The sequence below is a fragment of the Dermacentor albipictus genome, chromosome 2, assembly GCF_038994185.2.
Source record: "Dermacentor albipictus isolate Rhodes 1998 colony chromosome 2, USDA_Dalb.pri_finalv2, whole genome shotgun sequence".
Classification (NCBI taxonomy): domain Eukaryota; kingdom Metazoa; phylum Arthropoda; class Arachnida; order Ixodida; family Ixodidae; genus Dermacentor; species Dermacentor albipictus.
In genome coordinates, this window is record NC_091822.1 from 130433947 (window position 1) to 130460661 (window position 26715).

General features: G+C 45.6%; 2 protein-coding genes across 5 annotated transcripts in view; one reads left to right on the forward strand and one right to left on the reverse strand.

The window, feature by feature from the left end:
• LOC135912540 (uncharacterized) overlaps positions 1 to 26715 on the forward strand; it is a 328642-nt gene that overhangs the window by 45066 nt on the left and 256861 nt on the right. For 2 of the 3 annotated variants that reach the window (XM_070533974.1, XM_070533975.1), the window contains exon 5: positions 23620 to 23717. In XM_070533974.1, coding sequence (XP_070390075.1) covers positions 23665 to 23717 — 53 coding nt within the window. In that variant the 5' untranslated portion in view covers positions 23620 to 23664. Of the gene's footprint in view, positions 1 to 14558; positions 14806 to 23619; positions 23718 to 26715 lie in introns of those variants that run through there. The other variant, XR_010567715.1, reaches the window with a different exon arrangement.
• Positions 2109 to 26715, reverse strand: part of LOC135912536 (uncharacterized) — a 44256-nt gene continuing 19649 nt past the window's right edge. For both annotated transcript variants that reach the window (XM_065444991.1, XM_065444990.1), the window contains exons 7-18: positions 26003 to 26064; positions 24750 to 24827; positions 21450 to 21534; positions 21297 to 21358; positions 19753 to 19827; positions 19589 to 19658; positions 16959 to 17008; positions 15833 to 15895; positions 13262 to 13340; positions 8433 to 8506; positions 4791 to 4868; positions 2109 to 2389 (exon numbers count right to left, since the gene is read on the reverse strand). In XM_065444991.1, the coding sequence (XP_065301063.1) occupies positions 2273 to 2389; positions 4791 to 4868; positions 8433 to 8506; positions 13262 to 13340; positions 15833 to 15895; positions 16959 to 17008; positions 19589 to 19658; positions 19753 to 19827; positions 21297 to 21358; positions 21450 to 21534; positions 24750 to 24827; positions 26003 to 26064 (893 nt within the window). In that variant the 3' untranslated portion in view covers positions 2109 to 2272. The remainder of the gene's footprint in view (positions 2390 to 4790; positions 4869 to 8432; positions 8507 to 13261; positions 13341 to 15832; positions 15896 to 16958; positions 17009 to 19588; positions 19659 to 19752; positions 19828 to 21296; positions 21359 to 21449; positions 21535 to 24749; positions 24828 to 26002; positions 26065 to 26715) is intronic.

Consider the following 26715-nt stretch of genomic DNA (forward strand, 5'->3'; position numbering starts at 1 on the left):
ATGTTCTGTTTTGTAAGCTACGTGTTTAGGGGACAGCCGTCTTCTCTGAAGCACTGTCAAATTTTGTGCGTCTGTCCTGACTCTCTTACGAGGTCTCGCTCGTTCACGGAATCACGTGGGTCCATGGGTGTTCCACTTGCTCCATTCTTTGCGTTCTTTCTCGTTCGTGGAAGTTCCACGCAAATATTCAGGATACATATTTCACTGCTTTGACCGTGTTTTCGTGCTTTTAGTTGTGTTTGCCTTGCGAAGCCACCACCGATAAATCGCGTCAACCGCTCTTTTAGTTTCATATCAATAATAAAAGAGGAAACCAAAGCAAAAAATATGATCCCAATTCTATATATTCATGGTGCTCCCCATAAACCAAAGAAAGCTGCCGAATGCACCGGCATTTAGGCAGTTCTTGCCTCCAAAACAAAACCCCCTGATAAGCCCTCTTGTAGCAGTAAAACTGAGCGCTTCGTGCACTGCTAGATGTCTGTAGGCTGTAGAGTCCCGCTTTCTTGGCGCCTTTCTCACACAGGACACGCTGGACCCTGTATCGACGATTTACGGCAATATAGCTGGGGATCTCGCGTTTCCCGGACGTATTACAAGCAACACGGTTATATAACCTTCGGTTCTTGTGCATACCGTCGTAAGTAACACTCCTGTATAACCCTACCATACGTGTGCCTGACTGAGAGAGAAATGTAACACCTTTGCTGTATCAGTTCATTTGCCATGCCCTATGCTATCTCGAAACCTTGGTAGCTACAACGCACAGCTATTCGAGACGTTTCTCATCCATTTCTGCAATCAGCCTTCCATGATTGGTCAAACATTTTTCGAGTCACGCCCACTTTGCTTTCTCTCACGTGACATAAGGAAAACCGCGGGAACTACCCATCTGATATGACTTGCACACACTGATTATGCATGGTTAGACCAAACAAAAGAAGAGTAATCATGTGCGATCAATAGCCTTTTTCTCGCCATTAGCACACCGTTATTGGTGAAAATGTCTTTGGGCTGCGCCCACTTCTGTCTGTCACGCGATGTCGCAAAACTTCAACAACTCACCACGTCACAGTGACGTGTATGGCAATAATATGTCCAACAAAACAGATTTTTTTTAATAGCCGCAGGCTGCCCCGTCCCGCAAGGCATAGAAGATGGCTTCCCGCCGATCACTCTGGCACTGGCTACTCGGAGCTGCCGGGGATAAGGATTTATTTCCGCATGTATAAAGTTGTATAGTAGTATAGCGTCGACGCGCCCTTTCGGCCACGTATATGACATCGCAACTGCTAACTGATATTCGCCAACGACCCATCTTATCGGTATTTTTCACCTACCGTTGCACGCCGCCACTATTTTTGACCAGCTACAGCAAGCCAAGTAAGGGGAAGCGGACCAATGAAAGACGCCGACACTGCCCCCTCATCCGGTTATCTACTTTCACTGTGCCAGGTCGGTCCCACAGAAACTCTCTACACTTCTTCGAAGAAGTGTAGAGAGTTATCCTCCTGGTCTTCTCTCAGCCAATTAGATAAGAAAAATCAGTAAAGGTAGGCTATTCGTTTGGAAGCAAACAAAATCGACCTCCTATAAACAAGGAGAGCGTTTGATTGGGCTGTCGAAACAATGCTGCTGATCCACGCCCGATGCTTGCGTTGGCGCTTACGTAAACTTGACGTCATAAGATTGGAATAAATGCAGATGGGAATAGTTTTACGTTATAGGGCCACAAGGCCCCTTGTTTATTTCAAGTTTGACATTTGTCAGTCAGTGACCTTTTTTTCGCACTTTTATAATTAGTTAAAGAGCATATTCGCAGGCGTAAGTTGGAATCCGTTAGCGCAACACAGCGTTTATTGGAGATCGGAGGGAGAGGCCTTCGTTGTGCAGTAGACTTAAAGTAGGTTCGTGATGATGATGATGATGATGATGATGCATATTTCATGGTTCATAAAGCAGTTTCTGTAGTTTACAAACAGTGCTCTGCAAAGTCGACCTTTGACTCGGTAGTCAGTGCAGGGCCTTTTGTCGTCTTTCATGTCCCGTCTTCGCAGTTGTTGGCCCTTACTACTACATGCGGTAGAAAGCTCTTCAGGAGGTTTTTTCATGTATTTTATTTCCCTTCTATTACTGTTTCGTGCATACCAGAAACTGGTTAGGTTGCAGGAGTCACGCTCAGCCATTCAATGTGCAGTGAAATGATTTTATCTTACTCGTGTACTCCCTCATCCTTGTTTTGAGATACGCACGCGGGACACAGTCGGCGTGCTCAAAGCTTGATATAGAAGCTGTTTCTGGAGTACCGGCATTCGCCGCCGTCGCATTCACCGATGTGGTACGTTCTCCTGTTTTGAAAGTAACTGAAGGAGCCCCGCGTGTAGCGCAGCTGTGAGAAAATAAAAGGACAAAGCTGATTACCATAGGGTCATATTACAACTTAAAAACATTGAAATATTTGTACGGCATCGAACTATGTGCGCACTTATATGATGCGATGATGTTCAAAAATTCGTCACCAATTCTTTAAGTACACGCGTTTAGTTTTTAGAGCAGTTGCCTTCACATGACTAAATTCCGGTCTTCTTTTATTACAGGGTGTAGTGTGTCTACAAAAACTTTAAGTAATATTTAAAAACTGTTCTAAAATAAAAGGACTGTTTCTTCAGAGACATGCCATCACTGGTGGCGGCCATGAGGCGACGGTTGGCGGAGCAAGCATCTAGTCAAGCAGTAGCTTAGCAGCATTTTAAGCTTGTCCTGGCATTCTCCTGTCTTGTACAATATGAATGCTGAAATATATTGACTTCACATGTTAAATAGTGCTCATTAACCAAAGTTTATTAATTGCCTTTTAGACGTTTAGTTTCAGCGTGCTCATCGTAACCGAGAATGTGAACGAGGTCTCCGTACAAGTCATTTACTCTTTTGGATCAAGAAAAAAAATCACAGTTTCGCCCGAAAGGCGAGGCATCGATTGCAATATCAAATTATTAGATAGCTATGAGAAGTAAGGATAGTAGTCTCATCGGTTGTATATTGCAAACGTTTGCGTGCTAGCTAAATTAACAAGCACGGTGTCACATGCCCACAGGTAAACAAACAGCACCAGCGAGCGAATTGAGCTTCCTGCATTTCTCGCTTTAACGCGAAAGAAACGTCGAAAGCGCAGCGCGTGCAAAGCTACCGGCACTACGCCCACTCTGCAAACATCGCGGATAGCTTTGAAGATGAGAACCGCGAGGGCGTGCTCTTTGGCCATGTCGCAGATCGCTTTCGAGATACGGCGCTCGCACAACCATGCGCCGTAAGCAGCAGCCACCTGAGAAAGGTGGGCTGCTCCCATAACCCACCTTGCTGATGTCGGGGACAATCTGTACTGAACCGCTTTTCGCACGAAGCTTCGCGACCTATTTGGATCGACCTTGCCCTGCCTTTCTCGCTCGCGCGCGTGCGACAGAACCGGGTTCGCCGGCTCACCCTCGCAAGCTTCCACTCGCACGTACAACATACCGCGCGCGGCGACGATTTTTTTCGCCCTTGGACTTCATACGGAACCTCACGGCGTCGCCGACGGCAGGAGTGCGCCTGGAGCGTCCATTTGATTGCAATCGCAAGAAGAATTGCGTTTTACCGCCAGACCTGCGCCACAAAGAAATTGAGCTATCAGAGCGCGCGCAGCCGGAACTGAGAGGCTGCAGCGAGCACAATGCCGCGCCCCCTCGAGGCGACGTTCTGCTGAAGTCACCCAGCAGAGGGCAGCCGGCGCACTTGTGCGTCTTGCTCCTCGCTGTCGCCGCGCCATCTGCTGGGTGACTTGAACAAAATGTCGCCTTGAAGGGCGCCACATTGCGCTCGCCTGCAGCCTCACAGTTCCGACTTCCGGCGCTCTGACTGCTCAATTTCTTCGTGCCACAGTGCGGGGGGTAATAGCAATTTTTCTAGGTACAAGAGTGGAAATGACTTGTACGGAGAGCTCCCTTCAATTTCCCAATTACGTTGAGCCCGCTGAAAGCAAAGGTTCAGAAGATAATTATTGGATTGTTCTTAATTAGCAAATAATTAACATGTCAAGTAAATTTAGTTCAGCATTTTATTTGTACAAAAACAGAAGAATGCTAGGACAAGCACGAAAAGCTGCTAATCTGCAACTTGACTCAGTATTGCCCTTTCACCCGTCACCTCATGGTCGCCACCACTGACCTCACGTCTGCGAAGAAACCGCGCATTTATTTCAGAACGGTTATGTTAAAATATTACCTAATCTATTCGCACAACGAGCCCGTATAGAAGGCGCTACTGTTTTCTCACCTATCAAAAATCCGGTACCTGCGGCAGCCATCAGTTATTACGTTCGTACTCGTTACAGTCGAACGCCTATATGGCAAAGCGCTTGGGACTTTCAAAATTCGTCATACGAAATAGAGTTTTAACATCCATTGCAACGTGCTGCATTCCTTTACAGCAATGGCAGCAACAATACCTCAATGTCACGAAGCTGTGCGCCGACAGCAGTTCTGAAATGGCGACTGCATTGTAGCACTTCGCTACAGCTGCAGCATCATTTTGAACTTCTGAGACGTGTGGCTGTACTGTAACTCGTTGGCTGTGGTTGCTGTGGATATTTACGAATCGCTGCTTTCAACAGGGATCCCAAGCATGAAAAAAGTTCACTTTCCATTCTCCAAAGCGCTGCCCAATCACTACGACACTTCTCACCAGAAAACTAGATGACTGGGTGTTTCTATATTTTTTAAAGCTGTCAAAATCATTGTGGCAGTAGAACTTACGAAGCACAGTGTCCCATTGGGGCGGTCTTCGGTCTCGTAGCGTCGGCACGTGGCTCGGCAGCCAGCAGCCACCATCAGCTGAAATAAATATGTAGGTTTGTGTTATGGCTGTTCCACATTAAGAAGAACGCGTCATCTCTGGCCGAACTGCCCCATGGCGTGGTCTCCTCTGCCTCACACCAAGAGATTGAGGCATGCACAGGCATGGCAACCTTAGAGGCATCACCGAATTTGTTTTTAAGCAACCATTACTCGTGATGAGTGGATTCGTACCTGATATCTTAATATGTAGCATTATAGTTTTCCAAATGTCAATTTAGTCTAAGCGAAGACTTGTACTCAAAGCACGTGTATTTAGTCACTGCTGAGACAGTACTATCAGACGACCTGCTAACGGCAATATGAATGTTCGCTTCCATATTGCTCTAGAGTACCTACGAAGGATATATCTTTGCGAGGACCATACCAGCCCTTACATCAAGTTAGGGTCACGCTCGCCTGCACTTTACATATGGACGCGAACTCGAGTGCAGTCTCCACATAATCGTCGTGATTGCATGTAAGGCAACTCCTACTGAAGCGTAAGCTACTGCAATTCCGATTATTCGCCTGTACAAACCTTGTAATCAGGCGAGGAGGAGATGACGCGTGGCGAGCCTTCCCTCCTCTCCTGTGCGTGCAAGCAGGCGCGGCGTTGGTCGAATGATTTGCCGTCGCGTGCTGCGGAACGATTTGAGGCGCTTGTTTTGGTCGTTCTTCGAAACATTTACGTGATACCAGTTCATACAAGGTAGTCAGGAAGCACCTTTCAGTGCAGCGCTAACTACAGTACGCGGAAACATCTCTTGACTGCGTAAACATAAAACTTGCATCAGCATCCGCGGTGTGTGTGCGTGATGCGAACTATTTCTGCTGTATCAGTTTTCGCTCGACGTAGAGATCCGGCGCCTGAAGTACCAGCGTGAATGGGAAAACCTTCTTAATGCCTGATTGCTAGGCATGGGAACTAAAAGATGACAGCACATGTTCGTGTACGGCCGACCTAATGCAACACCGAAACATCTAAGCGTCAACGTCATAAAAAACTGAGTCAGCCACCAACATCGTATCCAGGTATTTCAAGTCTAGTAGACTTGAACTCACCATACTACGCCAGCATCAGCCTTCTGTATGAGGCCCTTGGCGTTGCTCAACACAGCGATCACTGCGGTTGGTAAACCAGCATGATACATATATGCTAGCTTGTGCTTCGGCGTTGCCTTTTTGCCTTCGTAGGTAGTAATCCGCCAAGGGCATCGCATAAAAAGAATACGACGGCTATTTGTGAGGACTCGGTTTCCTAGAACGGGTTAGTCTTGAGTATGGCACAAACAATACTTAAAAAAGAAAACGTTTTTCACCATCCAGTCTCGCGAAAAAAAAACAGAAGGAAAACACTGGCTAATGTCACAAAAAGCCATCGCATGGTCTATCCGGGTGTTTGAACAATGCGCTGTATATAATTAGCATATCTATAACCCAGCATCTACCACTGCCTCAGACGCTTTCACAGCGTGCAGCTCGACCACTCGAGAAGTGTGATTCACACTGTGCGGTATACTGTTATTACTAACCAAAACAATTTCATTCGAGGGCGCAATCCCGTCCTACAAACAAGGTAGTCGCGCAAGGTACCTACAGATAACAATTTGAGCGCTTGCCAAAAGTAGAAAAAGCAACTTGCTCCGCAGCTGAACGCTACCAACGCTGTGAGGATCGTCATATGTTTCGTAACTACTCTTTGGTGCTAAACCACATATTTAGCATTACACTCAGAATGCTGCAGTAAGGTCACGTTAGGGAAAAAAATTTTCAGAATTACACAGCTGATCTCCGAGGCTGATTGTGGGCTCAAACGCGCGCACACGTCAAAGTGGGTTCTCCGCACGCCTCAATGCCAGCAGAAGCTCCGGTCGTGCTGACAAGTGACTTCAGTAGGCCTTACAGGGCCATTCCCCACGTAGAAGACACCATGTGCTAATTAAGACCACGGAATCGTGAAGAAAATAAAAACCATCAAAACTGCCGCCGAGCGTATATGATGGCACACAACACTGAGTGCTTGCCTAAGCCAGTATTCCGACTGCTTACGCAATAGGACGGCACCCATTAAAAATTGGTCTGTACTACATTTTTTACGTCGAAACCAATGATGATGTGACAAAATTATGATAGCGTTGGCCGATCGTTCTTACGTGTAAATGAATACAAGTGCTCTCTTATCGTAGTCAGAAAAAAGACACCAACTTCCACACAAGAATAAGCCACCCCAGCTCTCATTTGGTTAATGTTTATACTGTGAGCCAGATATGGTGCTATTCGTAGCTGTACGTAGGTGTTATATATACAGGGTGTTTCAGCCCGCACTTTGAAAAATCTTTAAAGGTTGCCTGTGGCGGATATCACAGTTCTAGTTCACGAGCTGGTCCACTCGAAGCGACGGACAATACTTGCAAGAAAATTGATATGCGAAATCGACTAATTAATAAGTATCCAATAACTAACTTCTTAGCCAATTATATTATGACCCTTATTGCAATTTACAAATTCTAGCAGTGGACTTCGCAAGGCGGATCCACTTGGAACGAATTCTCAGGAGAACAGTTTCGATATATAAATTCCCGAGCTTTGTGGAGAAATGCATTGGCGTTCCAGTTACTTGTCAAATCTCTGTGCTACCCATCATTCTTATGGAGGCTGAACGATCGTAGTGGTAGAGTTCCATCTAGTAATTGTAGGAAACTATGACCGTGTACTCATGATCGAGTGTAACGAACACCGAGACAACAAAATAAATAATGAGAACAATAAATTTCCCAGCGAACGGCGATCAATCGCTGCCGTCCTGCCGCTGTGTCATTGCTTCCGCTCATGAAGCCTTGCGGGGAATGATTAAAACCGTGTCGCCGGCAAATTTTTGCAGGTGTTTGAGCTCCCCACCACGCAACGACTGTTCTTCGACATGCCTTGAAGCTTTGGCCGCCACAAACATGCGACGTGTGTTGCTTGTTTCGCTCCCAAGCCGTGAACGAAACAGAGCTGCGCGAGCAGCGACGCAGAAGCTTATACGGAGGCCGGCTGCATTCTTTCCCGGGTTAACTTATTAAAGCCGCCACCAGTGGCGCGTCCGTCGGCGCGCATTACGCATATAGTCAGCCGTGATGACGGCTGTATGTTCTGCGTCTCCTTTTTTTTTTTTCGTGTACTCTGTTTATGTATGGTATCTAAATGTGCTACGTAAATAAATTCAGATGTGTCCATTTAGCACAGTTGTGCTTCTGAAGGAACCACAGCAGCCATTTCTCAATAATTATGGGCCCGCATTCACAAAACGTTCTAACGTCAGTAAAATTCATAGGAACAAAACCCGCGCAATAGTTTCAGCGAACATATTATTAGCGAAGGCCAACGACCAGCCAGAAAACGTTCTTTCGAACAAAAACCTTTGTGAATTCGGTCCCTGATTTTTTTTTCAAGGAAATAGGCAGGTACGACGTGTTTCTCGCACTCGTGAATTTTCGCTGCCAGCTTACAAAGACTACTGCATGTGCACTGGGACTGTTGCCCTGATAGGAGAATTCATGCATCAATGGTGACACTCACCTCAGGAGTTACTTGCACGTCCTTTGTCTTGCACTCCTTTCTCTTAAATATATGTTTAGGGGGCCCCTCTGGTGCTGCATGGTGAGAAAAATGAAAACACCATAGTACAGTGTCTGAAGAATATCTGTGATTTTTTTTATCACAAGTTAATTTTGAGTGTGATAATAGTCCGTTGGACATTTCGGAACATACATGCTGATAACTCTGTCAAGAAAGTAAATTCTGGGATTTTGCCTGCCAAAACCGCAATCTGATTATAAGGTGTGCCGTAGTCGGGTGCACCGGATCATGATGCTGTAATCGTCCTTAAAAAAAAGCCGGTGTGCAGTGCGCATCTGCGTTTGCGTATTACTTGACGGCATGAACTATCGCTCTTTCTGACGCGCGCGCGTAATCACGTCGCGAATTCTACGGGAGCCGCCGCTGCCTGCCAAGTGTAGCTCAGTGGGGGCTCGCATGGAAAAGGCTCGCGTTGAACGCTCCTGGAAGGAGCGATCGCTCATGCCAACGAATAATACGTCAACGCAGATGCTCACTGCACGCCGGAATCGACGTCACGCGAGCTTTAGCGGCACCGCGGTGCCAAGCTGCGTTGGCGTGCGGTTAAAATCGCGCTCGCGGAGGTGCATGAGGTTTGCTCACCTCTGTACATAAAAATTAAGTTATGGGGTTTTACATGCCAAAAACTACTTTCTGATTATGAGGCACGCCGTAGTGGAGGACTCGGGGAAATTTCGACCACCTGGGGTTCTTTAACGTGCACCTAAATCTAAGTACACGAGTGTTTTCGTATTTCTTTACCTTTGTACATAGGGCTCGGTGCCATATAGCTTAATAACTATAATTCCGTCACTCATTACAGTGTTCGCAATCCATGCAGGTAATTCGCGATTAATGTTGGTAAGGCACAAGTTGGTGCAAGTAGCGCTCGAAAACCACGGACGACAGATTACCAGAGACACATGTAGCCACGTTTTTCCTCGTTTTTCAGGAGCTACATTCATCGAAGAATTTGAGCTGTAGCATTTGGTTCGTTAGGTTAAATTACATATTTCGATATGGTGCTTATTCTGCGTCACAATACTGTCTTAGAGAGGGGCCAAGTTTATTGTAGTTATGCATACGAATTTTCTCAATTGCGATGAATCATTCGATGCTCAACCCATTGGTCCTGAAGTATGCAGTAACAGGTTAGCGTGCACTATGTCGGGTGTACAGATCACGAGAAGCAACGCGTCTGAAGGTTTAAAGCACCCCTAACTGTTCTGCAAGCATGATTTCTTGTCTATATTCAACGCTGTAGCCCTGCTTGAAGGGATGAATAAAACTACTCGCTATAGCGTAAAAAAGAGGTCACAGTTTCGGCAGAAATGCGAAGCACCTATTGTGATAGCAAATTAGTAGACAGTTATACGAAGTAAGAATAGTAGTTTTATCGGTCGCATAAACTTGTAAACGTTCGCATACTAACTAAATTAAGAAGCATGGTGTCACGGGCGCACAAGCAATCTTTAACTGATGTCGTTCGATGACCGCGGGAACTCGCTGTCAAAACGCTGTACTGAGGAAACGCGGCAGCAGCAGCGAGTGGACTGGCCTTCGTGCTGCCTCTCACTACAACGCGAACTAAGCGTTGAGTACACCGCGCGCCCGAAGTTTTGAGCCCTCCGCGCACTTTGACTCTACTCAACGCAGTTCAAGTAAAACTCTTGCTTGGGCTAGTTGGTTCATGCTTGAAGTAGTAAAGGCAATGGAGGTGCAGAAGACCAGGACCCAGGAAGAAGAACACCGATGCGTCCGCCGGAAAGGCGTGGACGCGCAGGTGGAAAAACCATCCGTTGAGACGCCTCAGGCAGTGGCAGCAGGCAGACAGGCGCCGGTCCTGTCGTTTGTGTTCTTCTTCCTGGGTCCTGGTCTTCTGCGCCTTGCCTTTACTACTTCAGCGCAGTTCGTTTTGAAGATGGGGCCCGCGTGGCCGCGCCATGCGCAGCAGCCGCCGGCATAGAACACGTCCCCTCCTCCCTCCCCTTACCCCGGTTCCTTGCGCGTGACGAAAGACAGCACGCTTCCACGCCTAAATCCCCTTGAACTTCGTAAAGTAGTGCCACGCTTTGAAGCATGCCGCCTCCTCCTCGCGCGCTCTGGCCGAGGCCGCCGCCGCGTCGCTATTGGCCTAATAGTATCACGTGGGCCCTAGCACTTTGCTTCAGCGCCATTTTTGCTCGAGAAGCGTCTACAGAGTGGCGAGGAGCGCATGTTGATGCCGTTGCTACGCTAGAGCAATGTAGGCGGCGCCACGGTCGAGGAGGGAGCGCGAAAGAGGGGAGAAACGAGGAGAAGTGAATGCAAATGAGGAGAGTGGCACTACTTTACGAAGTTTAAGGAGCTTTATCCACGCCTCCCTTCTCCCTTGCGTGTGCGAGATTGAGTCACCATCGTCGGCACAGCCTCGCAAGCTTTCACTCGCACATAGAGCATACGGCGCGCAGCACCGATGTTATTGACTTGACAAGGAACATTACGGCGACACCGACGGTGGTGACGCCGGCAGAAATGCGCCTGGAGGGTTCATATGTTTGGTTATGCAATAACACTGGAATCGTTCAGCTCGCAGTGCATGAAAGCGCAATTTTAGAACGTGTACGAAAATACAAGGGCACTTCCACAGTGAAACTGCATATAGATATACCTTGCGGCGGTGGTCGATGTCCGTCCGTCTATGCATCGCGTCGACACGAAAAAATGTTTGCCGCCAGTTTCTCCCGAATGCTCTATAGCTCTCAATCTAATGTAAGTATCTTGGAAAAAATTATACGGAAATCGGCCCTTAAAACGACTCTATGATTACGCTGAATTTCACTTACTTGTCTTAATTAGTTAATTCACAGTTAAGTTGTAAATGTTAAAGAACTTCTGTCTGTTGTCAACGCATGCCCCTCTACGGAGGAAGCATGGTTACTGAAAACGGCTATAACTTGTTTTATCGAAACTATCCCTAAACAATTTAGGTGACAATTAGCCGCTAGGAGGACTCTAACATTACGCTGAGTTTCATTTACCTTTCTTAATAAGGTAGTCCATAGTGAAGTTGTAGATATTGAGGACTTCCTATATGCTGTCAATGCATGTGGTTCTACGGGAGGATAACCGACAGCCCCGTGTCGGTCCGCTAGAATAAAACTCTGTTTGGTGCAAGTTTCAATCAGCAAATTAACTAGGAGGTATGTGCAATCGCAAATTACAAACAAACGTGTTTTGTTTCGTGCACGCTTTTGAATGCATGCACCCCGGTCAACGCATGTCGTCACTTGCTTCAAGGCTTGGTTCAACGGCAACCTGCGTACTATAGACACTGTTACCATGAGTGGACGTTCTGCGGTGCTGTTACGTCATAGTCACCTGGGTGACTGTGTGATGATGATGATGATGATGATGATGATGATGATGATTACACAGATGTGTCGATTGAGACAAAAGCAGCCCAGCTTCGCTGCTCGTCCTTCTTCACAAAGTGGAAGGGCTGGGTTTTTCTTTCAGAAAACGACGAAGTGTCCCTTCGTGAGAGAGAGAGAGAGAGAGAACAACTTTAGTGAAAATGCCTGCAGAGTCGGTTAGGCTCCCTCAACGCAGGGAGGACAAGCTTTCACCGCGACGCGGCCACTACGTCAGTCTCGTGCATTGTGCTCCTCGAGGTCTGCGTGCCTCGCTACTTCCGGGGATCCGAGAGGGTCGCCGCCCCCTTCCTGGGGGTGCTGCTCCCTTCTCCTCGGTTTCGCGCGGTCGCTGCCTCTCTAGAGCTGCCGAGACCTGCTGGACGGCCTTGAGTTGTGTCTCTTGGTCATAACTCCTCGTTGCAGCCTCTAGCTGCGGCGGGATCGTTGTCTTCTCGCTGGCTTCACGCGGATTTATACTACAGTCCCAAAGGATGTGGGCCGCGGTGGCTCTCTCCTTAGCGCACAGTCTACAAACGTCACTTGCGTACACGCTCGGGCACACGTGCTTAGCTAGCACCGGGGTGAGCAGGGACCCCGTCTGTAATTGCCTGTATAGCACTGCCTCCTTCCGGGTAAGCCCCGGATGAGGTGGCGGCATAGTCTGTCTGTTAAGTCTTTCGTGTCCCTTCGTTTGCCTTTATCTGGTGGGAACATTGGAGATAGTAGTTCTCGTAACGCACATTACTCGATCAGAACAATTCATATGGTATCTTCGGGTGGTCGTTTCGGAGTGCTCAAGACCACTCACGCGAGCAGCGTCGTCTTCGACTGGTCGAAAGACAGCGCACGCGTTGCGTTCGGCTGGTTCTTTTTCATAGTTCTCCTCCTGCGTCCAGCGATCTCAGGCGCTCCTACCCCTGGCGTCCGAGCAGTTGTCGAGACTGTGAGAGCACATCCCACCACCTTATGCTAACCACTGTTCACGGCAATCCGTCGTAACCACTGCCTGCTAGCTAGGCGTCTCAACGGATGGTTTTCCCACCTGCGCGTCCAGGCCTTCCCGGCGGACGCATCGGTGGGAGCATTGGGATCTTTCGCTGGGCGAAATCAGGTGGTTGCTGTAGCAACGTGACTTCGCCTCTGTCATGTCCTCCACCGAGAGCGTCACACGTTCGGCTTGCGTGCTTTTCCTCTGCGACCGAGTTCGAGGAACGCCGGTATGCCCGACCCTGATTCGGAAGACGGAAGCGACCAGTCGAAGACACCCGTAATGAATACTAAAAGCGGGTGAAGTAAGTTGCAATAAATTTAACTGAAATATATTTCCTGCCGTTTCGATTTTCGATTCTCTTCTTGCTTTCTAAAGCACACCACGCAATATAAAACTGTCCTTACGCCGTTCTTGACATGTGCCGCCCATGCAGACTCCGACTTTCTGCAACATGTAGCCTTCGAAGCCAAAGGAATAGGCCAACTGAAAAAGAAAGCGACAAAGCAGTGAAATAACCGTAACATGCATTGGTTGATTTATTTATTGATTACCTGAATGATCGTGTATTGATCCATCGAGCTTAATATCCCAAATCAGCACCTCGGCTACCCGTAGCGGTAGGCTTCGATTGACCTTTAACTAAGTGACGAACACAAATTCAAGCAAGTTAGCTTACTTTCGCGTTGGCGCACCAACGCAATGCGGCCGCCTTCATTTGAAATCAAACCAGCAGTAGACGGGCTTAGTATAGAGCTTAGTACGCAGCGCTTGTGTCCCATCCTTCATACTTTGTGGTTGAATGTGTTTGCGCTGTAACAGTTTTTATGTCAAGTATGCACCAACTCGCCCAGAAAGAAGTTTTAATGTAATATAGAGCAGCACGCCGCAACCCCTGCAGACGAGCCTGGTGCTTATGTGAAACTGTGTAATTATCCTGAATGTTCAAGCAGTTTATTTATTTATTTATTTACTTACTTACTTACAGACTTACTTACTTACTTACTTATTTTTATTTATTTATTTATTTATTTATTTATTTATTTATTTATTTATTTATTTATTTATTTATTTATTTGAGATGCTGTCAAGGAGTGGGGAATAAGAGTACATATATTTGCAGTATATGTTAACAAGAAAACTGGTGTATAGCAGTGCTTAATTAATTGAAATCTGGGGTTAGAGCGATGGATGGGCAGGAAGGCGGTTACGCTCAACGCTTGTTCTAGGTGTGGATGATTGACTGAAAGGATTCGTACGTCACTGTTGTACGCCAATACTGAGGCTGTGCTCTAACAGGGTTAAAATGTAATTAGGTTGATTAGGACGAATGTCTTTCAAAGAAAAATTTTAATGATGTATTTTCTGTAAGAGACATCGACAGGAACACTTTCGGCGTGCAGAAAAGTCAGGCATGCGTAATATTCCTTTGATAGCTCCGACGCAAGCCTCGCTCTAATAATCACATAGAATACAACAACCAGCACGATCCTGTATGTTTTCAAGCGCATAATTTAGGGATGTCTGACTGGGATTTCTGATGGCGGAAGCGTACTCCCACTCGAAGAGACAAGAGTTTTAAGAAGTGCTAATCTCAGCGAATTAAGAGCAGAGCGTTTCGTTGCAAGTGGCCATCTCAATAGAGAGTAGCTGCATAGCAGTTAAGAATCGTAAACCTCTGGATACTTTCCCTCTCTTGTGCAGGCGCTGAAGCAGTGCCGACGCTTCGACGCTTTGCCACCCGCTGAAGCTCCAAAAAGCGATTTGTATTTCACCATTTGCCACAACTCGTCTTCAATAAATCTACATATGTACCCCCTTTGTACGCCCAGTTTCCGTTTGTACTCCCTATTAGACATTTGTGTAAACAAATTACGTCATTATCACCCCGAGATTTTATAAATAAATGTTCTGTTATATAAAGCGTCTGTTGCTTTCACTCGGTGCAGCGATTTCATACATCGCAGACGCAATCGTTGTCTACGCACCACGTTTGTCTCTTTGCAATGAAAAAAAAAGTCTGGCTAGGGACCCTTTAATGTCAACATGAACATCATCAACACTCATTTGCTCCCCAGTCTCTACAGATGTCTGCTTATCATTAAATCTTATGCTGAGCAATTTTAAAATTGGGCACTCGCTGCTTGCTCCTGAAATTTTTTGCGAGCTTTATTCTTATCTTCCAAATTTCGGCCTTGTATGTGAGCACTGGTAAAAAGAAATAACTGTAAACTTTTCGAGGATATTGGTATAAGGTACCGCTCATGACCTGAGCTGATGGGCTGGCGCATCAATATAATTTGGAGCGCAAAACCAGATAATCAACAATGACGTGTCTCGGCACGAATCTCCGCGGATCTCAGGGGCGTCGCATACGACGAGCCGAACCTTATAAGGAGTGTCCAAATATGGCGGTCATATCCGACTACTGGAATAGTGTCCAGAGCTTACAGTAAAGAACAGCACGGGCTCCGAGATTGAGTTTTGTTACTCCGAGAGAGCTTACGCCTACGCCTGATTTCGGCATCAAATAATGGGGAACCGCGACGTCACAACTGCATCTTGAATTGACAGTTCATGGTTGAGCTTCGGAATTACATCGCGAATGCGAAGAAAGAGCGAACCAACTAGAAAATACACAGAGGCACTTATCATTCGAAAAAAAAAACTTATTCAAGCAACAAGGCACAAATGCTTACCGCATACGCAAGCTACTTGAACACATAATATTTCATCGGTCTTACGGGGCCGTCAACAATTAAAATACATCTTGGCAGTGAGCCGCGATGTCGATGTGTCACTCACGCAGGCATCTCTACACTTCTCAATCAGGCTCACATGGAAGCCATGAAGCAGCACCGTCAGTAAAAAGCTGGCCATCAGAACTCTTTCAGAACCTTGCCGACAACGAAGCAGATATAGCAAAAACACGCCCCGTGTTAAATATTTTCATGCACACTATAAGTAGGAAAACTTACAGCACACATTGTTCCATTAGCCACCGGCTCACCGCGACACAGACAACTCTTCGATACTCGTTGCTGCAAAAAAGAACAAGTGTGTTAGTTGTGTGCCTCACAAATGCGAGTCCTGTAGACGTTTAATCGCTATAACGAAAACTGCCCTAACTCAGTCCTGTAATTGTGCATGTCGAGTGTATCGCGAGTCGGCTAAGTCAGAAAGGTTCTTTGATCAAACCATAATCATTTTAGGGCTAACCTCTCTGCCTTTCCCGGCCAGTTTGTCTCTTTCTCCCACTCATTTCTTTGATCATCGCTACCTCTGGCTTTCCTCAAATTTTACCGGTCGAGTTGTACCAGTCCTAAGTCATAATCATGACAGCACTAGTTATTTCGCATCGGAGATAGTTTTTTAACAAACCAGATGAAAACGTCTCTCCCTGCTTGATTGTTATCTATAATGTCCCATTAACAATGATTAATGTAATGTCCCATTAACAATGACTTCAATTCTGCAATGCCGCGGTGGCACTTCGAACTTTGTAAACTAGCCATCATGCATATAACCCTTGTTTCTATTTTGCATAAATAAACATTCATAGCGATGGTGCCTTTATAGTACAAAGTTATCGTTTTTCTCTGTCATTGTAAGATCTCCATTAACGAATCTCTGAATATCAGCTATCGTCTGTTATATCCGACACTTCGCTACTTTAGTATTCAACTGCAACCTATAATCTATAGGTGCTAATACAATTGACATTCCTCTGTCTAGAAGAGGTCTAGCACAACGATAATCGCAATATATTTGTATGATTGATCGAATGATCGCTTGTAGTGGAAGGCAGCGGAATAATTTTTGCTTACTGGGGTTCCTAACGTGCACCTGAATCATCCAAATACGTGAGTGTTGTGTACTTTTCGCTATTATGAATGAGGCCCCTGCGGCCACGATTCGAACCCTTCACCACAGGCTCACGCGCACCCACAGCGCCACCATGGTGGGTAGCTTAACAAGGCCATTCTTTACGTGGAAGGGAAAGAGAACTTGTCATTTCCAGGTAAATAAAGAATGCGAGAAAATTAACCCACTGACGATAATAGACGCTAACATAATATAGTTAACTCAAATAAGTACTCTTACCGGAACAGTTCGTGCATTATAATGCTTCATTGCGCAGGGATCGTCCTCACCTGTTATGAAAGTACGTGCAATGGTAAGCACAAAATGTAGTTCGTCACAACTGCAGATAGACAGTTGATGAGAGAACTGCCAACAAGTTTTGCAACAAGCATTATCTGTCCATTCAGAATTTGTAGAAGAGAAACGCAGTACAAATGTTACACTGTCCAAGGAGCAACTTATGGATGCGTTTTTCAAATAAAATAAAGGGGGTATTTCGCGGTTAACAGGAAATATGTGCGAGTGTACTGAAGACGCGCATGTCGTATACGAGTGTTTTTCAAAGCATACAGATTTTTTTTTTTTTACTAAATGTTCCGGAATTGAAGCCAAGGCTGCGCTTATACCTTTCAGCTAATAAAGTGAGCTCAAGAAGACGAATTAATAACAATTGTTTATCAACTTCGTATAAGCACCTCTGGAGCATTGTTTGAGTGGGAAATTTAAGAGGCAGACACATATTAATACACACCTATTTTTAAGAACATCTTGGTAATCGCACATGTATCGAGACGCTCATCACTGAATTTCAGCGGTAGGTCCGCTCTACAATGCCAGATCTCTGAACGTTTAAACAAACAATAGTACATCAAGTATTGCACAAGAGCACGCTTCGTAGAAAATGGGATCTTTTCCTTATGTTACAAGCTCTTGTCGACACATTATCATGTGCACTAGGGGCACTTCAGCGTCTATCATAGGTGGGAGGGGGGATCATTTCATACAATTCGTCCATTGCTGTGGTGATCCTGCTTTACTGGTCACTAGTATACACGCTCTCGCAGCAACATTAACAGAACACCAACTAGACAAACCAGTGATCCTTCTTCCAACGTATCGTAATTGCATTGGTAAACACCCTCTCAATGTTACAGCTTCCGTGCACAACGCAGAGCAACGTCAGGGTTGCTTTTAATTCACTTCCTGGTGCATTGCCGGCATTTACAAATATGTGACGTTGCGGAGAAATGCCGTGCAACGCGCCATTGTCGTTGTCGTGTAAAATGAGTGAATTAAATATTTCTGGGTTGTTACGTGCCAAAAGAACTATGTGATCATAAGGCACGCCGCAGGGGGGTGGGGGCTCCCGATTAATTTTGACCCCCAAAGGATCCTTAACATGACCCCAATGCACGGGACACTGCCTGTTTTCCTTTTTTTTTCATTCCGCCTTCTTTAGAAGTGCGGCCGCTGCGGCCGGGATTTTATCCCGCGACGTCGCACTTCACAGCGCAACGCCATAGCTGCTAATCTACCGCGGCGGGGGTTATCGTGTAAACGTGGCCACTCAAAAACTGAAACGCTTTTGTTGACTCAGGGCCGGGAGGCTCTAAATTTATTATGTGTTCATGTATGTCGGCTTTCACTTGACTGTTAAGCGAAAATTACGGATAAATTTTATTTATGTATTTATTTATTTGTTTGTTTGCATGTTTGTTTGTTTGTTTGTTTGTTTGTTTGTTTGTTTGTTTAATATATTTTTACATACTGCAACTCTTCTAGGGCTATGGCAGGATCGCGGAAGTATACAAGTGTAAAGCATACAGAAAGTACAAATATAAGCAGCACGAGAGAGAAAGTGATAAGCAACATCATCAATATTAAAAAATACATCAATAACATCCACGTTTAAGCAAGAAATCGTCCAGCCGATGAGAGCAAATGACATCAGGCAATGAGTTCCAATATTCAACGGTTAAGAGGAAAGAACTACAATTAAACGTATCAGTTCGTTGCCGATGAGGTGCAATATTAGGATGGCGATACCTCCTAGACGAGGAACGTTCCACAAGCTTTATGCATGTACTAAGGTAAGAAGTGTTCGATGCATTAAGCAATGAGTGCATGAGCTTTAGGGATTCGATGTTGCGACGGGTGCTGAGAGTAGGTATATTTTACTCTGAAAACATAGAAGACGGGAAAAAGTTGCTGTCATAACGACGATAGATGAAGCAGATAGCTGTTAATGATGTTGATAATATCATATGTTACATCGACATCTACTTGTTCAGTAAAGTTGGCAGCATTCATTAGTTTTGTATATATGCATTTATTAACTATACTATAATATATGAAAGGGCAACAACAGGGACAAATTAGGTTTAACTCCGCACTCATCAATGTTTTCTCCGCATGCAAAAATTTGGATTTATTAAGTTTCAGCCCAATACGAAGGACCCTAAATTTGAAAGCATACTTGTGTGGGGCCGCGAAGAGGACGTGTACAACGTTATTCAACAGCGACATATGTAGGCATCTGAGCCCGTACTCACAAAAAGCTATGACGCTAGGTTTATGCATGAGAGAAACTTCCAGCCAATCTTTATTCTGGATATATTATAAGAGAAGATGACCGACCAGTGTACTAATTAATAGAAAACTTTCCAGTAAGTGACTCGCTCATGCAACATAGCAAAACAAGTGTTCACAGGAGGGCAGAACAGTTGAAGTATTGAACAGTGGCCTAACGAAAGATGCCTCCAGCCCCAACCCAAGGCATCCCTTGTTCGGGACCTGCTGGTTCATTGTAGTTAAGCTCTATATTGGACCAAAAAGGCTGAAAACTGCGGTGAAGCAGGTGGCATACTTACGGATTTCGGCACAGGATCCGCCATTGCAGACGCCGACCACGTTTCGATTTGTAAACCTCGTCTTGCTAATCTATAAACAAGCAAACAAACAAAACCTCGTGGGGCTGTTTCTGCATTTTAAGCACCCCCTCCAGCATTGGTGTTTCACCTCCAGGCGAACTTACCAAGCACGTCAGTCCGTAGGGGCGATTTCGTTTAGTATCGTCCGGGCACTTATACGTACATCCTCCGACAATTTCCTGCGACAGTGAAAAAATAAGATGTTCACATCAAGTTTTTCTTCTTCATTTTGCTTTGAGGTACTGCTGTCAACACAATGTTTTGGCATAGCACGAAGGCTTCCCGCTATCACTACAAAATTGATCACCTGCAGCTGCTTTGTCTGCTAGTGAACACGCTTTGAAACTCCGAGGAGCACGCGCCGCGCGGATTATTTAGCGAAAGCGAAGCTACCACGTTGTCTGGGCGGTGATGGTTCAGTTAAGTGGCACCGCTCTGCCAAAGCGTTTTGTTGGCAAGACAGTGGATAAGCGACGGGACTGTGAGACGCCTTTATAGCGCCCAAGTTGACCCGAACAGGTTGACAATGACGACCATGATTATAGTGAAGATGACGGACTCCCAGTGTTGCAATGCCATGCGCAGTAAACACTGGGAGTCCGTCATCTTCACTATAATCATGGTCGTCATTGTCAACTTGTTCGTGTCAACTGGGGCGCTATAAAGGCGTCTCACAGTCCCGTCGCTTATCCACTGTCTTGAGTGAAATAATTTCGTGCGACGGATGTAATTAATTATTTTTTCGCGAAACCCTACATACGACAGTACACATTTGAGCCACTATTCGGCTTGCTTTTGCTAAGTATTTAAGCTGTACCTGGCACCCTCTCAGTTGCGTGTAACACTTACCATGAGCAAAATTGAAATAATATATGAAACGCTCTATAGATCCTACTGTGTAAGTCCCTGCGCAGAAAAGTTAGTTATCTAAAATTTTTAGCGTTGGCACGTTCTCGCATTTTTCCTCGAGGTTATTGGCTCACATGCAAACGTGCAGTTTTTGCAGTCATTACAGCTTTCTTTTTATTCTTCAAACTTCTTCATTGCCGCGTGTTATGCGTTTTGTCGCCTTCCTGTCCTTGTCGCCTTTCGTTGAAGAACCCCCCATAAAATATGTTTCTCTGAGGTCTAAGAAAAACATATATGCAGATGCATTCCCAAATATCAGCACCATAATTTGATGGTTGATTTTTTCTTTTACGCTACTGGTAATTCAACCGTGTCATAAATGTAATCGAGTGCGTTTCACCTGCTCTTGATGTGAACTTAATAAAAGCAAAGAAAAGTGAGACTACGATACTTAAATAAGGGAAGAGGGGAGGAGGGGTAAGGAAGAGAACATATATGGGGGCATGGTGCAGAAAGAGGAACAGAGAAGTTCTCTATTTGTATTTCAATTAGGCTCCCATTACCAGCACGCATCTCTCCAACATATAACATATACGTTACGCAGCCTCCGCGCCACGTTTCTAAGAATGGCATAACAAAATCTAGCTGAAGTATAGAAACAGTAGATTGTATGGGTTTCAATGATATGGCCACAGCAGATACATAAACTAATTCAAGCGCATTTTGCAACTGCTGTGTATCGGCACCTTACACCTTGATATTATCGCTAAACTTTCTGCAAGGTAAAGTGACTTCTTACGCCGTACTTGCTGTAACGACCACTGTCATGGCACAAGCCTTCCGAGGGGTTCCAGCTGGAATCTGCGAAAAGAAATTGCCCTATGCCATGCAATATAGTTCATAAAGCAATCATACAACGCAACGCTTGCTAAATTCGGCGCGTGCCACGTACCATTATAACGGCATATTCCTTTAGAGCAAGCCCCAGTAAGTGTCACTACTGGCTCTCCTGTTATGCTAGCCGGATACCACTCCATCTGCAAACATATAGCAAATGTTCGATTCATATCTATGTCCAGCTCGTGGATAGTTTTCGTTAATTTTGTATACATTGAAGTACGTGATTTTTTGTCACAACATCCACCGACTAATCGAGCGACCGACCTGCCGATGGATGACCGCGAATCCTTATTGTGAAAATGGCGGTGCGTTAAAATCTCTCGAAAACGTTTCGTTGGAGTGTCCAGGTTGCAAACATGAAAAGACACGTTTTTTTTTTTGGTTAATAGAGACTGCTTCCCAAGAATCACTAGGTGAAAGGAGCTTGCTAGATTTCTCCCTTTCTGCTTCATAGCAGTGTCAAGTTTTAAAGAGCGTAAGTTTGGCCATGTTGGCAGTCCATTTTAGCCTTCTAACGCACAAAAGACACAAGGACAGTTCTCTATGTCCGTCGCACTAGCCCTGTGGCTTCTGTGTGCTAAAAATCACTTAAAGCATTTTTTAATCTTTCTTTTCCCTGATGACAATGTTTAAGGCTTGCTTTCATTTCGTTTTAAGCGCCACATTAGATCCATTTAGGATTCATGGGATCTTGGTATCTTCCTTCCACTTTCCGACCACTTTCGTCAAAATAAGGTGATGTCATCTACGGACCAGCAGTAACGCGTAATAAGAGCAAGAAGGCCGAAATAAAACCCACATGCGCTTGTGCAAACTGCGCGAGCCTAGAACCGGAAGGGAGAGTGTGGCATTACTCAACGAAAAATACTCCCTAGTCTAAAATACTCCATATTCTAAATATGTCGGCTGATCGCGAAGATATATTGGCTAGCCGAAAACCCTATCACTCCGTCTCGGCTGCCTGTAGGGGTGTGTTGAAAACCACGTTGCCGCCGGTTACCCTACCCGTTATCCCAATGGGCTCAGGCGTCCCCCGGCCCAACACTCGGCTTTCTTTAGGGGCCTATCATCCTGGGCGAGATGACCGTGCCATGAAAATCCCATTGAACGCTTTAGGCCCAGACAGACCTTGATAAGGGTGGTCTGAGCCACTCCCACTCTGAGCCGCTTCCCAAAGCACCTATTTTGTGGGGATGCCCTGAAGTTAGGGATAACTACGCCTTTCCACGCGTTAAGTTTCCCCGATTAACGAGCACCAGGCCCCGAGTGCGCTTGTACCTATTTTACCCGATGGCAGCTCTCACCTGCCTTCCACAGCCGTGGCGGATGCTTTACAACGAGGTCGTCTGTGGCTGTAAAAAGGATGTCTGTCTGTCCCATGGTGGCAATTTCCCGAAAGGGTGGTGTCTTTACCAAGCGTTGAGGGAATGGCCGAATGCCAGCCATGGTGCGCGATTGTTCCTGTTTTACCCGTAGATGAGGTAGCTACGTGGGCCTGTTGGTCTTCCATAAGTATGTACAGCGTCACCCATAAAGGACGCGGACACAAAAAAGAACGATGCGACACACGGAACGAAGGTAGCCCAATGTGTTGACCTAATAGTGTTGTTCTCTGCCCCTCATAAACTGGCGAAGTTATGCAAGATGACGGACAGAGAGAAACAGGGAAAAAATGTCCAACAAGCAACATCGCACCGAGTATGTAGCGTGCAATGAAGGCGTAGTCTACAGCAAAACACTGTCATGTAAACGATTTGTGCAGGAAAATCATGTCGTTGCGTTAATGACAGGCTGCGCGGGCATGTGAATAATGTTGAAAAAAGATGCAGGTGGCTGGTTAGGCATTCGCTTCAGAGATTGCGGATGCAAACCTAGGCTTTACCAGTGCACAATAATAGCAAGAAGCAAAAATAAAATAACTCGTTTGATAATACAAGTACATAACATTTCTAAATTGGAAAATGGCTGCATCATTGAGGCGTCAATTGCACTATCAGCAAAAGAGAGAGCTTTTTTGAGTGGATGCACGTGTGTGTAAAGATATATATTGGGACATGCGCTGTGTTGTCGCAAGGGTGTAAAGAAGGGTTACGTTCATTCCGAAATGAAATTGTGGTAAGTTTGTGCCTTGTGTGTACCATCATTATTTCTTGTGTCCGCGTTCCTTATGCGCAAAACCATACATACTTACGGGTAGATACCCGGTGATGCCTTAATTACAGAACGTTCGCCGACAGCCGCTGTGGACGGACCGCGAGGTTGGACCTATGGTGGGTGTTCTTCCCAAGCGAGGAGGTCCCATTCCTTCACTGAGCACAGGGTATGAACGCGCCACTGCTTATTTTACCGGTAGTGTACCCGCGGCGGTAGCACTAGTCTGCCTCCCACGCAATAGTGGCAGATGCACGACTTTTTAAGCATTGCTGGGGAAGTACACGGGGCATTCAGATGCCTTTTATCGCTCTACAGGGCCCCCTTTCGAGATGAGAAATGTTTATGAAAAGGCCGAGCGCCAAGCTGGCGGTCATCTACACCAACTAGAAAAACCCAGTAAGCTCCAGGCTGCAAAAGGCTGCAGTCGGAGTGCTTCCAGCTTGCGAGGTGGACGCTCAATTATTCTGCCACTGTTGTGGTGGTGGTGGCACCAAACCACATAGTACATTAATCCGCATGTTGTACAAACATAGTACAAACCACATCGCATGCGCATGGTACAATACACATCTTATGCGCATTATAATCTTAATCACATGGTACACTAATGCGCCGAAGAAGACCTTGCCTTTCTTCCATGTCAAGCGCATTTGGCTGGCCTTTTTAATTCCTTCGCAGCATTGACTTAATTGAAAAGCTCTAACAGTTGCATTATTACCATCCCATCACCATTCTCTCACCTGTACATAGCGCGACTACATATTTTCTTGATATGCTTTTCCCTGCCCTCCTTTCTGTACCCGACCGTCTTTCATATCTAGAGAAGCATGTACTTACCTGAATATATACCGGATGAATTCTTTGAACATTATCAAGGAGCCATTCTCTTTTCACTCTTGACAGATTAATCAACCGATCGACGTTGCAACATTGGTAACTTATTCAGTTTCGTTATTTGACACTGATAACTCTTCACATACATAGCTAAACGAATCAGTCGCAGCACTGTTCTCTCACTGCTACCCATCCATCAAACTCCGGCTCACAGAGGATTGTTAGCGTGACTAAGCATAGAGATTCATCGCAGCTATAGTGTATATTTAACATTTCTCATTGCAACTAAACATTTCTTCGGTGCTGTTACGGATAATTTTAACTAGAAAGGGGAATTGTTTCTCGCACTTCTGAAATTACTTACAACGCAGGGTCTTCCATCGTCGATGTCGTTGTTATGCCTTTGATAACAGAAGTACTCGCAGCCTGCCGCAGCCGACAGCTGAAAAGCAATGCCAAAATGATAATCATAAGTTCTCATACACACTAGATAACAGTATCTTTCGATATGTGAGCAACGAGGGCTTCACGAAAGATTCCTGTGAATTATTAGCGTAGGCACTGAAATTCATGTATGCGAAGAAGGATTCCTGTGAATTATTACCGTAGGCACTGAAATTCATGTATGCGAAGTCGAGGCGCACATCTGTACACGTCATGATGCAGTTATACGGAGGCTTATTTCTGGAACCTTTACACAACATCGTGCCAGCGTTGTTCAAAGCACGCAAGTTCAACATTAACTGAATGAAGCGCTTAAAGATCTAGGCACTGTGCCAATATCTTGGACTAGCTCGAAGAGATTCAAATCGTGTTTGCCAGAAATCACCCAATCCCAAACCAAGTCGCTGCTTATTGTTTCAGGAAGCAAGTTCGGCACCTTTCCGACATGACGATCCCTGAATGGCCCTCTTGCCTTCGCAATGACCTAGAGCTAATTTTTCAGAACCTATCACCACTCGTCAAGGCTGTCTTCCCCCAACGTATATCATATCCCTTGTGCTGTCGGCGATAAGCACAGATGTACCTCACTGTTGTGGGGATAACTGAGAAGAGTGATCACTCTTGAAAAGTTATAAAGCAGACATTACTGTGACTATCTTGTGCACTGTACTTATCGCGATGCATGGTGCCCTTAGACAATACAATCTTTGTGCGCTTATTTTCGTGCGTGTATCTGAGATTTTAGGAAAGCCGGCTCTGACGTAGCTTACCTTCTCATGATTCTACACGTAAAAAAACAATTTTAATGTTACTAAACGAGGCATGTGATGACCAGATGGACCGCTTTGCCAATGGGCTGGTCTCTCCCGCCATCTCAACAGCTGCCGTTGTCATTTTGGCTACGCTAATTGCAGTTAAATTTGCACGGTCGCATGTAGCGACGTCGGTGGCGCCGGAACTCTATTTTGTCGTTTACTACGTCATAAAACTGCGTCCTGAAATCACCTGATAATATCCGGCATGAAGTGTTTCATCTTTCTTTCGCCTATCTCATCCACACTTCTCTGGCGCATATTTAAGACCTTTGCACCCAATTGGCAAATGGTCATTTGCACACAAATTAGGAAGCGGCAATAGCGCCTCCAGCGAAAGTAACCTTCTGCGTCAACTCACCTCCGGTGAAACGTCGACACTGGGGGCAACGCACGGAGGCCGTTGAAATGCTTTCAGGTGTTCTGAAAGAAGATATTGATCAAAATGAGTGCGCAGATTTCTACTTAGGCTGCAGAAGCGCACGCTCCGCGAGGGCTGCCCGCTCTAATCGAATGTGGCACCTACCTTACCTGCACTACATGTATAACGTTCGATGCGCAAAGCATGTGACTTGAGCTTCAGGTGCCTTGCCTGAATACCGACGCACGCGTGGTACAGCGAAATACGTACGATACTCAAATAGGCACCCCATGTATATGTCTGCGCACTTTTTTGTACCGGATAGAACGGATGAAAAGAAGGGGTATGTGAGCCTATGTTATGTTGCCAACGTTTACAAAATGATAGTCGAATTATTTAATCTAGAAACGGCCGTGACGGTACCACTCTTATTTTGTGTGGTTTAGCTGAGGGAATAGCTTTATACTTTGTTCCATAGAACATGGCAGGATTAGCAATATCTCAAATAGTATGGGCGTGCAAATAGGGGTTTTTCAGACTGAATCGACTACAAATCAAATAGTGCTAGAACCGAAGCGAATCGAATATGGACTGCTTTTTCAATAGGTTTCCAATAAACGTGTCATTTCAGCATCACTGTTCATCGATGTTCACATCCTAGTATTCCCAGCGTTAGAAAGTTTCTGTTATTACGTTGCACGTTGTGAAGCGTT